The 11,921-nt window shown below is 31.8% G+C and overlaps 1 protein-coding gene across 2 annotated transcripts in view; it reads left to right on the top strand.

Annotated features, from left to right (window-relative positions):
• LOC110039504 (protein TIC 40, chloroplastic-like) overlaps positions 1 to 1,801 on the top strand; it is a 2,037-nt gene extending 236 nt beyond the window's left edge. The window contains exons 2-5 of one of the 2 annotated variants that reach the window (XM_020744592.1): positions 54 to 162; positions 578 to 635; positions 752 to 769; positions 1,492 to 1,801. In XM_020744592.1, the coding sequence (XP_020600251.1) occupies positions 54 to 162; positions 578 to 635; positions 752 to 769; positions 1,492 to 1,695 (389 nt within the window). In that variant the 3' untranslated portion in view covers positions 1,696 to 1,801. The remainder of the gene's footprint in view (positions 1 to 53; positions 163 to 577; positions 636 to 751; positions 770 to 1,491) is intronic. The other variant, XM_020744593.1, reaches the window with a different exon arrangement.
• Positions 1,802 to 11,921: the final 10,120 nt, after the last annotated feature.

An 11,921-nucleotide genomic window follows, 5' to 3' on the forward strand; every position in this document is an offset into this window, starting at 1 on the left:
TATATATATATATATTACATTATACTCCTTTTATTCTATTTTATTTATTTCAGCGTGGAGAAAATTGGGGATGCGGAACGCTACCAGAGCTGCTTCTTCAACAGTGGACACATTGGTGCGAACTTACAATCAAGTAGCACCAACAAATCCAATATCAAAAATGTCAGTCGATAATTTTACTTATTTTTTTTTTAACTTGAGATTTTTTCTCTATTATTTTGGAGAAAAATTTGATTACGTAAGACGTACGCAGCGCTGCGTACATAATAAACGTTATATTCACGTTATATATGCATTATATTCTTATTTTATCGCCAGTAAACTTCATGTAACCTCCATATAAACTAGCTGTAACTTAACTGAACTTACAAATAAGTTTCGCGCTTCTATTTTCACATATTTGTAGGTTACATGGAAGTTACACAGAGGTTACATGGGATATAACACTAATATAATGCCGATATAATGCAAATATAACATCTATTATGTATGCAGCGCTGCGTACGTCTTACGTGCGCAAATTTTTTCCGTTATTCTAAGTAAGAAATGGTATTTTCTTGTATTGTTGTAAGCGCAGTGGTTCGCCTCTTCTTTGGATAGCAGTTGGAGTTGGTTTATCAGCATGGTTCTCTGTGGTCAAGTTTCTATACTCCATTTTCATTTAATTTTTTTATTATTTTCTTATTATGTGAATTGATTAATTTTTATGTGAATTTTTTTTTGGTAACATTTTGTCTATTAAATGTGGCAGATGGCAACAAAATTTAAGGTGAGTTTGGCTATTATTTTCTTGAATATGAAATTAGGGGGGGTTAGATGAAGAAATCTCTAAACAATTTCACTAATATACAACTGTTTTATTGCTTGCCACACAAGTCCTATGAATTTACATATCTAATCCTTAATTTTTTATTTTTTTCATTTATAACATTGAAAGACTATCTTATTGCATCAAAGGTATTGCTATTACTGTCTTTTTAAAAGTGAAATAATGCACTTTTTGATCAATAGGTGAAGTGGGATTAATATAAATATTAAAGTTTAGGTGTTTGATATTATAAATACATCTAAATGCTCCTATTTTTAATTTTATTATTTATATATATATGTTGGCCTGAAGCCATTACACATAGTATATATATATATTCTAAGGCTATCCTAAAGAAAAAAAAAAAATGATAGACGATCATTTCAAAGTCTTTAATTTGATATAGGTGCACTCGAATCTTTAATATCACATAAGAATATTACTCTTAATTAATTTTTAAAAGTGATATACACCATTTCATCATGATGTACGACATCAAGATATTATAAATATAAATATGAAAGTTTAGGTGTTAAATATATAAATACATAAGAATTGTGAGGCATTTATGTAGATTTCCCAGCCAAAAAATTTTCAAGAAAAAAAAAAATTACATAGCTCTATCTAATTATCATAAAATGATTTAAATATGCTAAAAACTAAATCTTATGAGTATATTTCAGAGATATGCAATTAACAAAGCATTCAAAGCAGTGATGGGTGAAGAAGCAGAAGCAAATGGTCAGTTCAATACTTCAGCATTTGCATCAGGGTCCCCATTCCCATCTCTTCCTTCCCAGCCAGCTGAAGCTTCAGGTGAAATTCATATTGATGAACTGAGTGTCAATATTCCACCAGCTGATACTGTAATAAATGAAAATAAATAAATAAATAAATAAATAAATAAATATTGTTGTACCAAAATGAAAAAAGAGAGAAATTAAATTAAGGGTGCAGAGAGTTGATTTTTCTGACTTAAAAATAAGATTATGGAGGCAGTATTATTTAGTATTTGATGTTGAATGGAAGTCCAGTAAACATGTATTGTATTCAAATTTGTTTTGTTTCAGTCATTGTTATATATATATACATATATATATATATAATAAAATAATGGTTAGAAGCTATTATACGGGTTCGGTCATCTCTTATACGCCTAAGAATTCCGGCACCACACCCTACATTAAAGGAGAATCGACCCCAAGACTAAAGGAAACTTACAACTGACAAACAGATGCTTGACCAATAGATCTGAGTAAGCGGCGCATATATATAATCTATGCATCAAAAGGTGTCTTTCACATTAATTTCCTAAATTAAAACACTGATATGTTTGATGTGATATCAAAGATTTGGGTGGTATGAACATAAAAATAAAATTTGGATGAGAATTAGGGGGTATACATTTAAATGTCTCTTTTCTTGTTTATTTAATGCAGCAGAAGGCAGAAGTCAATTATATGAATAGCTGCTTTGTTTGGTTTGACTGGATAGCTTTTCACCCAGCTTTTCTCACAAATTGGCTTAAAAAAGTTATTTTTGGACATCAATATAAAAATTTGACACAAAGCAACTTTAATAAAATTCTGTCTGTAAAAGTAGAAAAGCATTAAAGCAAACCAGCTTTTAAATTATTATTATTATTATTATTTTGAAATTAAATGATGTAATTGTAGACTAAAATTGTAGTGTAATTAAAGAATGTATTCAGTTATAACTTATTGAAAGACAAATTACATATCTAACATCTAAACTTTAATTTTTACATACGTGCCCCATTATAATGATGTATTTCAAAATGTGATATGAGTGTATAAAAGCTAAATATCACAGATAAATAGTCTCACATTGGAGCAGTATTTAAGTCCTGGGCTGACCACCACCCATAAGGGGCTCTTTTGGGAGGTGACAAGTGGTATCAAAGCAGACTACTGTCTGCTAGGTGTGTGGACTCTTCATGGTCCAGTGGGACCATTGGTAGAGCCGATCCCTGACGAGAGCGTCATGTGATTGGGTGGAGAAGAATGTCATGGACAAATAGTCCCACATCGACTAGGTGTAGGGCCGAAAAGCAGTATTTAAGTCCTGGGCTGCCCACCACTCATAAGGGCTCTTTTGGGAGGTGCAGATTACTGTCTGCCAAGTGTGTGGACTCTCCAAGGTCCAGTGGGACCCTCGGTGGAGCCGATACTGTCTAAATTAGATAAAAATTACGGTAATGACGTTGTTGTGGTGTTGGTGGTAGCGCCGTAGAAGCTCGTGTTCAGATCATTGTTAAGTTATCGACCCGAAATCAAACAAAAATTTTTTAATTCGTGTTTCGCTTGCTTTGGATCAAAATATTACTCATCAATCTTATATATATATATATATATTCTAAAAATAAATATGATTATTTTAAATCCTTGAAGCCTAGCAAGTCAAATGTCTGATCAACAGGAGGGAGATATAGTCTACTAAAATTTATGTACTCCATCCCTAGACTTATGAGATGTGTGGAATGGATGTCATGTGCCTCACTAACTAAAGTTATAGCAATTGTACATATAGTTCATATGCCTTTAAATCTACTGGCGGATCTGAACATGCAGACTGTCAATTGTGGGATGCCTCATGCTACCTACATAGTCTACTAATTTGTTCTACATTTTCTCATTGAAGTAATTCAATGCTAATTATTTTTAAATTTGAAGCCATTACACATAGCTCCAATCTTTCTACATATGTTCTCTCTCTCCATCTCTTTCTCTATCTCTTTGATGTCATAGTGAGGATACTTTGATGGAGACTGAATCTTTTTCTGTTTCAGTGATTTTTGCACAAACTTTTATTCTTCTTTTAGTCAATCTAAGCAAAGTTAAGAAGCTTTTGTCCTTGCCATCGGTTGGAGAGTCATTTCATGCTCTTAATTTGGGATCAAGAATATAACCAGCAACATATTTTCTGATTGGGACACAAATCTCTTAAAAAGTTATGTGATCTTTAGTCACCAAACTTTTATTCAGTTTACTCTAATAAAGATTGAATTTTCCGTAAGTGTTTGTTTGAGGCTGCTGAAAGTGTTGAAAAGCTGTTATGCAGCAGTTGTGTGGAGGGAGCTGCTACAGGGACGCTGTGCGAGGAAGCTGGAAACTGTGTATCTGTTTGAATTATACATTTGTGATGTAGTTTTTTTTATGAAAAGAAGACATTTTTGCTTTTGTATTGTTGTGTTGTTTATAAGATAATCATTCCAAATTTAATAACACATAATTAAATATTATACCTAGAAGCAACATCTCACTCAACGATGAGCACCACAACAATCAAAATCAAAAATAAAAATATTAAAACAATAAGTAATATTATCAAAATTTTAGCTTTGAAACGTCAGCCCATAGGTATTTGACCGAGACACAAGAAGATGTTACATTTAATTAAATGCACCGACGCTACGGAAAACTAACTTGACGAATTGCATTTTCACGTTGCGCAACTAGGGAAAAACTACTCCAGTTGGGCCCTAAGATTGCATGAATCAATACCACTTCACAAATCCTATCATTGGTGATATTCTACTCACTTAATTTGTTTTTAATCATACTAAAAATACCTTATTTATTTACTTGAAAAAATCAGTTAATATCCTAAAAATTGAACTTCTATTGAAATCTCATTCAACACATTTCCTCAATTGTCATAATAGCATTATAAAACATAATGTTTCTTGTTAATTTTTGACATCATGATATACATGGTAGACATGGTCTTTCACAAGACATGCAATAATTGTCAAACCAAAAAAAACATATTTATGTGGCAAGAATTTTGTCTGTGACATTCTCATCCACCCAATTACGTGACGCCCTCGTCACGGATCGGCTCCACCGAGGGTCCCACTGGACCATGGAGAGTCCACACACCTGACAGACAGTAGTTGATACCACTTGTCACCTCCCAAAAGAGCCCATATGGGTGGTGGGCAGCCCAGGACTTAAATACTGCTTTTCGGCCCTACACCTAGTCGATGTGAGACTATTTGTCTGTGACATGTATATATAGCACTTACACTTTTTCATCTACATTTAAAAGTAGAAATTACATAAAAAGTAAAGTTGTTTCAAAATTTAGTTGTGTGATGTAAATTTTATTTGCATGCTTTAATAATTAATTATGATGTTGCATGCATGCATGCCCCTCTTTTGGAGGGGCATGCTGCCCTCTATCACAAAAAAGGGGTACTACAAGGAATGTAATGAAGAACTTATCTCATGTGCATGTCTCCAACCATCAAATGCATGGTTTGAACCATATCTGTTTAATTATTATGATGTCTATGATATTGATGAAATATTAAATTTTCTTCTTACATTTTTGGTTTATTATTATATTTTTTGCATCAACATTTATGCAAATCAAAATTATTAATTTCAAATTTTAGAAACAACTTCAATATATATATATATAACCCTTTTTAATTCTATTGCTATGGAAAGGAAGATTTGCTTACATATATAACACTCAATTCCAACGTATTTACATATATAACACCAAAACTTTAATTTTTACATACATGGCACATAAGATATATAACCACACATCAAATAATTATAAAATATGCAGTTATAAACATTAAGACACCTACAGCTGCCCCATAAATAAATGATGCGACATTATATATATAAATATATGTACATATAGATGGAATAGTACAAAGTAATTTAATATAAATTAGAGCTGATCAACATTTATTATTTAGACCTTGCCATGTGACTTGTCTCAATCCTTACGGTCGGTCGGTCATGATGTGTAATGTTTTTTGTACTAATTTGCACGCCTGCCAAGATAAATTGTTGATTAGGGGGACATAATTTTGATTGTATTATTCTTATAATCTTATATTAAAATCATTAAGGATGAATGAACTTTGTAACAAAGAGAGACTTGACACTTTGGTTATGATTGTCACTTTTTATAAAGAGATTCCAAAAGAGTTGCCGCTTTATTCAATGTTTACTAAGTGGTTGAAAGATATGCCTATGTAGACTTGTTTTCAACGTTTCATCCATACACACACACACACACACTCTCTCTCTCTCTCTCTCTCTCTCTATATATATATATATATATAGAGAGAGAGAGAGTATGGATGAAGGTGGGAAAATCATCAAATATCTTATTTTTTTAAGTATTTGGCAAAAATATATATCAAGAGTTACTAAATTGTCTAAACTACATAAAATAAATATTAAATTTTACTATTTATATAGAGATAGTTAAATTTCAGGGTGGGCAATATAAGCTGATTAGGCTTTTTTTACATTTATTTACCTTTGAGATATCACTTCATTTCTCTTTATAATTATGAGCAAGTCATCCAATTATTTATTTATTTAATTTAGATTATGTAAAAGACTAAGTTTATAGAAAATCTATGTAGATTTTTTATTTCAATATATATCAAAGGAAAAATCAAGCATAATGAATGAGCTTGAGTTATATTTTTGTGCTAATTTAAAGAAAATAATGATTTAAAAGGCATTTATTTATTACAATATTAAAAAAGAATAAATTTTTCATGTTTTAAATGGGATCAAAATTAAAATTATTTAAATATATTTGGTTACTTTATTTATTATATACAAAGCATATCATCAAGCAAATTAAATTCTATGAAATAATTGTTTCTAACTTACTGACATTTAAAATATGATCTATTTAAATAAATCTAAATAATTTAATAATTGAATGCGTTTTAAACCATTGTTGAAAAGGTTTATTTAATTTTTATTGTGCAGTATAATTAAATTATATATGATTTTCATATAAATTTATGTTTCTCTTAAATTAATGTATATTTTTAATGTTAATGATTTTTTATCTAATTTAATTAGGTAAATATACTTGTAAAGGTTTCAAAACAGAAATATGAATTTATATGCCCCATAATATTAATTTTTTGAAAATATGCTCATTGGTTATCTTTTCTGTGGAAATATAACTGCAAATTTTTTCTTCGATCAAATTAACTGCAATTAGAGATAACTAAACATTATTTTTTGAAGTCAAAGTATGTAAAATAGATTCAAACATTGATCAATCTTAGTTTGATAATGAATGGATTGTGGTTAATTTGGAGATGATTGAGTAATGGTTCAAAGATAGTTTAACCATAGTACAAAGATGGTGCAATCATTATTCTATTGTGTGGTGAAGATAATTCAAATCACAAGATTTGATCATGATATGAAAATTGTTTAATATCACACACTATGATGTTCAATCCTAGTTAGACTATTTAAATTTTATCTAAATATGACATGATGATACAATTTTATCTTATCTTCTAAATATTCAATAATCATTTGAAAATTATTCATCTATAATTCGATTATGAATTTCATCCCAAGTTGATACATGATCACAACAATAATGACAATATCCTTCTCTTCCAAACTTGCATCCTTCTTCTATATCATCCCTAACTTGAATAGAGTGAGATGTTAGGTCACATCCTCACTCTCCCCCTCATCCACCTCCTTCTTATCTCAATGTTCTCCATATTAAAATTTATTTTCAAATTTGCTTAGATATTCAATTTCTATTATATTTTACTAACAAGAGAGACATGATTTGAATTAAATAATAATAATGATAAAAAAATATAATAATATTATGAGCACAAACAAGCAATACATTAATCACTGTGGTATAATTAAGTAAAATTTAAAGGTCAAAGTTAATGATGTGAGGTTGTCCTCAAATTAAGTTCCATTCATAATATTAAATTAAAGTTTAGTCCCACTTTTAATGTAAATAATTTCAAGTTTAATTGAGTCTAATGATTAGATTAAGCATCTAATCATATCTTGTTAGTACCCTTAAGAGATGTTTTAGAGTAACTTTTGGTCAAACAGAAGCTTTATTTTGAAACCGTTCCCACTTCAGCCAATTATGAGGAGTCCAAAACATAGAGTCTACCAATAAAACATAAAAGTTCTATCACAAGTGCTTAATAATAACACAAACTATTATGATATTTTATGGTGTATAATTAAATAAAAATATAATTTTATTACAATAATGATAATCAAAATTGTGCTTTTTTTACATAAAATTAACTTCCATGCAACTAACTTTTAAGAGAGATAAAATTTTTAAGTAGTCCTAATCAAATATTAATTATAAAAAAATTCTTTGAAAATTCTTAATATAATGTCTACATGCATGAAGCATAATGTAAGTACATACATCTTCTTTGATGAAAAGAAGATGAGTTTTTTTTTTAAATATTACTTTTGATAAATCAGATGTGCGGTCGATGGGTTAAATTGCAGCGTGCAGTTGTGCATATGCTGTGGTGCAGCCTAAACCGTTGTTTGTAAGTCCGGATGACTGACATAATATTTTCTCCAAGTTTTGAGAGTGATTTGATTGGAGATGAGCGATTGAAAACAAACGTTAATTGTTGGTAGGGATCCAACATTGATGATTGATAAATATTGAGTGATAGCTGGTCAATAATTTTACAAGTCATGCGATGACTCGATTTGGTCATACACTACATGAAAATAATGCATAACTCAACTTGAACGTATGGGGAGTTCTCGTTGATAACTGTGAATAGCCCGAATAAAACCGACCCCTTTTCCTAAATTTTTTTTTTTTTTTTTTCGGTTTTTCTCCCTATACCTTCTCTTGCACATTTCAGCCTCCTTCACCTTTAATTAAGCTCTTTCAAGCATTATTCTTGCCTTATTTGCTCAACTTATCAACAATCTTTCAAGCATTAATCTTGCCTTATTTGCTCAACTTATCAACAAATGTGAAGGTATAGCATATATATCCTCTTCTCCTACAAGCTCATTTTAAAATTATATTCTCGTGAAATTTATTTAGTCACATGAAATTTATTCAATTTTTTTATTTTTTATTTTTGTTAATTTGAATGTTAGATTTATCTGAAATTTGTTTAGTTGAACTTAGATTGAACGTTGTTTTTTATGTTTAAACAATCTGTAAATATTGGCTTTGCTTGTGATACCTCATCAATAACTTATCATTTGACATGAATCTTGAGGCGATTAGCATAAGTTTCGGAGCATTTTTATCAAGGAAGATTCAAACTCAATTAAAAATATTCCAGAACTGGGATTTAAGAAAACGTGCAGTCAAACTGACCAGCTCGATGAGACGGACTCAACGACACCAAAATTAGTCCAATCAAAGTTAAATCATGAATGCCTAGATCAATCCATTAAATCACTATTTGAAGCTTTGAGTGATTAATCAGAGGGTCAAACATATTCCAAATTGAGCATCTCGATTCGATGAATCCAACGAGCGAAATATCACTCAATTCCAACACGTTTAGGGCACTTAAACATCCATAAATTACTGTTCAATCATGGGAATTATATCTTTGGGCCGTCAGATGAAGTGATATGGAATCTTTAATTATTTGCAGGGAAGCCACTCTCATACTTTGTAAATAGAGCTCTACCCCTTTTATGAAAAGAGGGAGAAAGAAGGGGGACTAAAGCTTGAGTTGGAGTAGGAGAAGAAGTCGAATTCTAGTATTATTTTGGATTGAAGACTTAAAGAACATTTTTTGCTTACACAACTGCCTACCACCAACAACCACCACTCGCTGGACTCTGTCAACTACCGTTGGATGCCTCTGGTCATTGATGTTGATGAATCCTAAGATGTAATGACACAAACAAAAAATGGTGTAACGACAAACCCCGAAGATGGTGTAACGACGCATCCCGAAGATGGTATAATGATGCACCCCAAAGATATTGTTACAAAGCACCCTGGAAAAGGTGTAATGATACATCTCGAGATCATGTAACGACGCACCTTGAAGACAGTGTCATAACACCAAAGATAGTGTAATGATGTACCTCAAAGATGGTGTATCAATGCACCATGAATACAGTGTAACAACGTAACCCAAATACAGTGCAATGATCCCCGAATAGGTGTAATGACGCACCTTGAAGATGATATAACAATGCACCCACCCCAAATATGATGTAAGAAGACACCCTAAAAACGGTGTAATGTTGCAACCTTAAGTCGGTGTTTGCAACCATAAGTAGGTGTAACAACACATCCTGAGTGTGGTGTAACTCCTAGCAATAACTGTTTAAAACCGCTTACTCAAAATATGATGACCTTCTCCGAACTTTTGAAGTTCTCCCCTCACTGTTTATCACTACGGTCTACAACATATGTGGCTCACAACGCATGCACTCCAAAATCCAACATTTGTGACTTGTGAACGTTATTACAACTCCTAGCTATGACCAATGTGACCAATTACGACCTATGTGGCTCAAAACTTATGTAACTCCCAACTCTAGCCTCTATGGCTTACGGATATTATTATAGCTCCTCTCTCCGGCTTATGTGACCAACTACGACTCACAACTCATGCATCTCTAAACTTCTGTCTCTATGGTCTATGAACGACATTATGGTTGATCACTATGGCCTACGTGACCAGCTACAACCTAAATGACCCACAACTCATGCAGCTTCCAACTCCAACCCCAATGAGATACGAACATTATTACAACTCCCTTCTATGACCTACTTCACCAACTATGACCTACATGGCTCACAGCTCATGCAAGTTCAACTCCGTGCTTTGTGGCCTGCAAATTTTATTACAACTACCCGGTATGACTCACAACTCATGCAGCTCCCAACTTCTAACTCTACGGCTTATGAACGCTATCATAGCTCCCTATTATGGCCAATGTGGCCAATTGACACTCTTGAAGCTACAACATACGACCTACATGGACAACTACTAAAGCTTTCAACTACGGCCTCCACGACAATCACAGTCTAAAACATTCACGACGAACTATTGCATTCATAACAATAGACTACAACCTTCGCGACTCGTTAATGCTATTAATGTTGAATTACTATTGGACATCTATATCACAATTTCTTTTTTTATAATTTAAAAGGAGAGCGTGCTTTTGTATTTATAATTCTTTGTCGATTGCTTCAACTGGCTAGACCTCTTGGTTTTTCCACTTTCCAAGTTTATGTTCGAAAAATGCCCACACGGATTTAGGTGAGAGCCGATATTAGCAGAGACCAGTTGATCAGCTCATTCGATTGGCTAACCCAGCCAACCGGCAGGCCACCTCGTCGAATGAACCTGACAACAAAAAAGTGCCAGACATATGAAAATGTGACAGATATACGAAAATATGATAGACATATGAAAATGTGTAAGATACTTGAAAATATGCCAATGAAGATACTAATAACCTATAACTCACAGAAGCAATGATGTAATTTTAATATTTTTATCCTCTGTCATCTATAAATAGGAAGTCATTTTCATATAATAGAAATCATGTCATTTATCCTTTCCATCCATTTAGGCTTCGCACTCCCCTTCTCTTACAACAAGTTCTTTCAATATATAAAATGGGTACGAGAGCTCGGGGAACACCCCTACTTTGCCCCGTTGGGGCCATCTTTGCGTCACTCATTTCTCTCTCTTTCTCCCTCTCTCTAGGTTTATAATTTCTATTCCTTAGGTTCCTCTCTCTAGGTTTATAAACTTTATTCCTTAAGTATAATTTACATGATAGATTTGGTTTCAACACAGGGTTTTCTATAAAAAAATCACGGTATCTCCTCCTGCAACTTTTATTTTATTTGTGATGTGATGGATCTCGTACTACGCTAATATGCTAATTTATTATTCGTCGCAGATCTTCCGACACACATCTGATTGACATTTTATTGAATTGATTTTTTTTCTTAGGGTAGACAGAGTTTTCTAACTTTATATTTGATGTAAGTTGGACTTTGATTTGTAAATTAAAATTCATTTTTTTTTTTAATTTTAAATTTTAACCTCGAGTCAATTTTGTAGGAAGGTAAACATGTTTTAGTATATGTCTATATTACGGTTTGATGCAAGTATGTTTATATGTCTAGATTATTTTTATTATATAACTATAAATTTGGGGAATTAATTGATAGATGTTTGTATCAATACATGTATTTGTACATTTGTATTTGTTTATAATATCTATGTATCTATGCATGTATGTGTATTTATATTTATTTCGGAGATATATATATATATATA

Source organism: Phalaenopsis equestris, unplaced genomic scaffold, assembly GCF_001263595.1.
Source record: "Phalaenopsis equestris unplaced genomic scaffold, ASM126359v1 Scaffold000002, whole genome shotgun sequence".
Taxonomy (NCBI): Eukaryota; Viridiplantae; Streptophyta; class Magnoliopsida; order Asparagales; family Orchidaceae; genus Phalaenopsis; species Phalaenopsis equestris.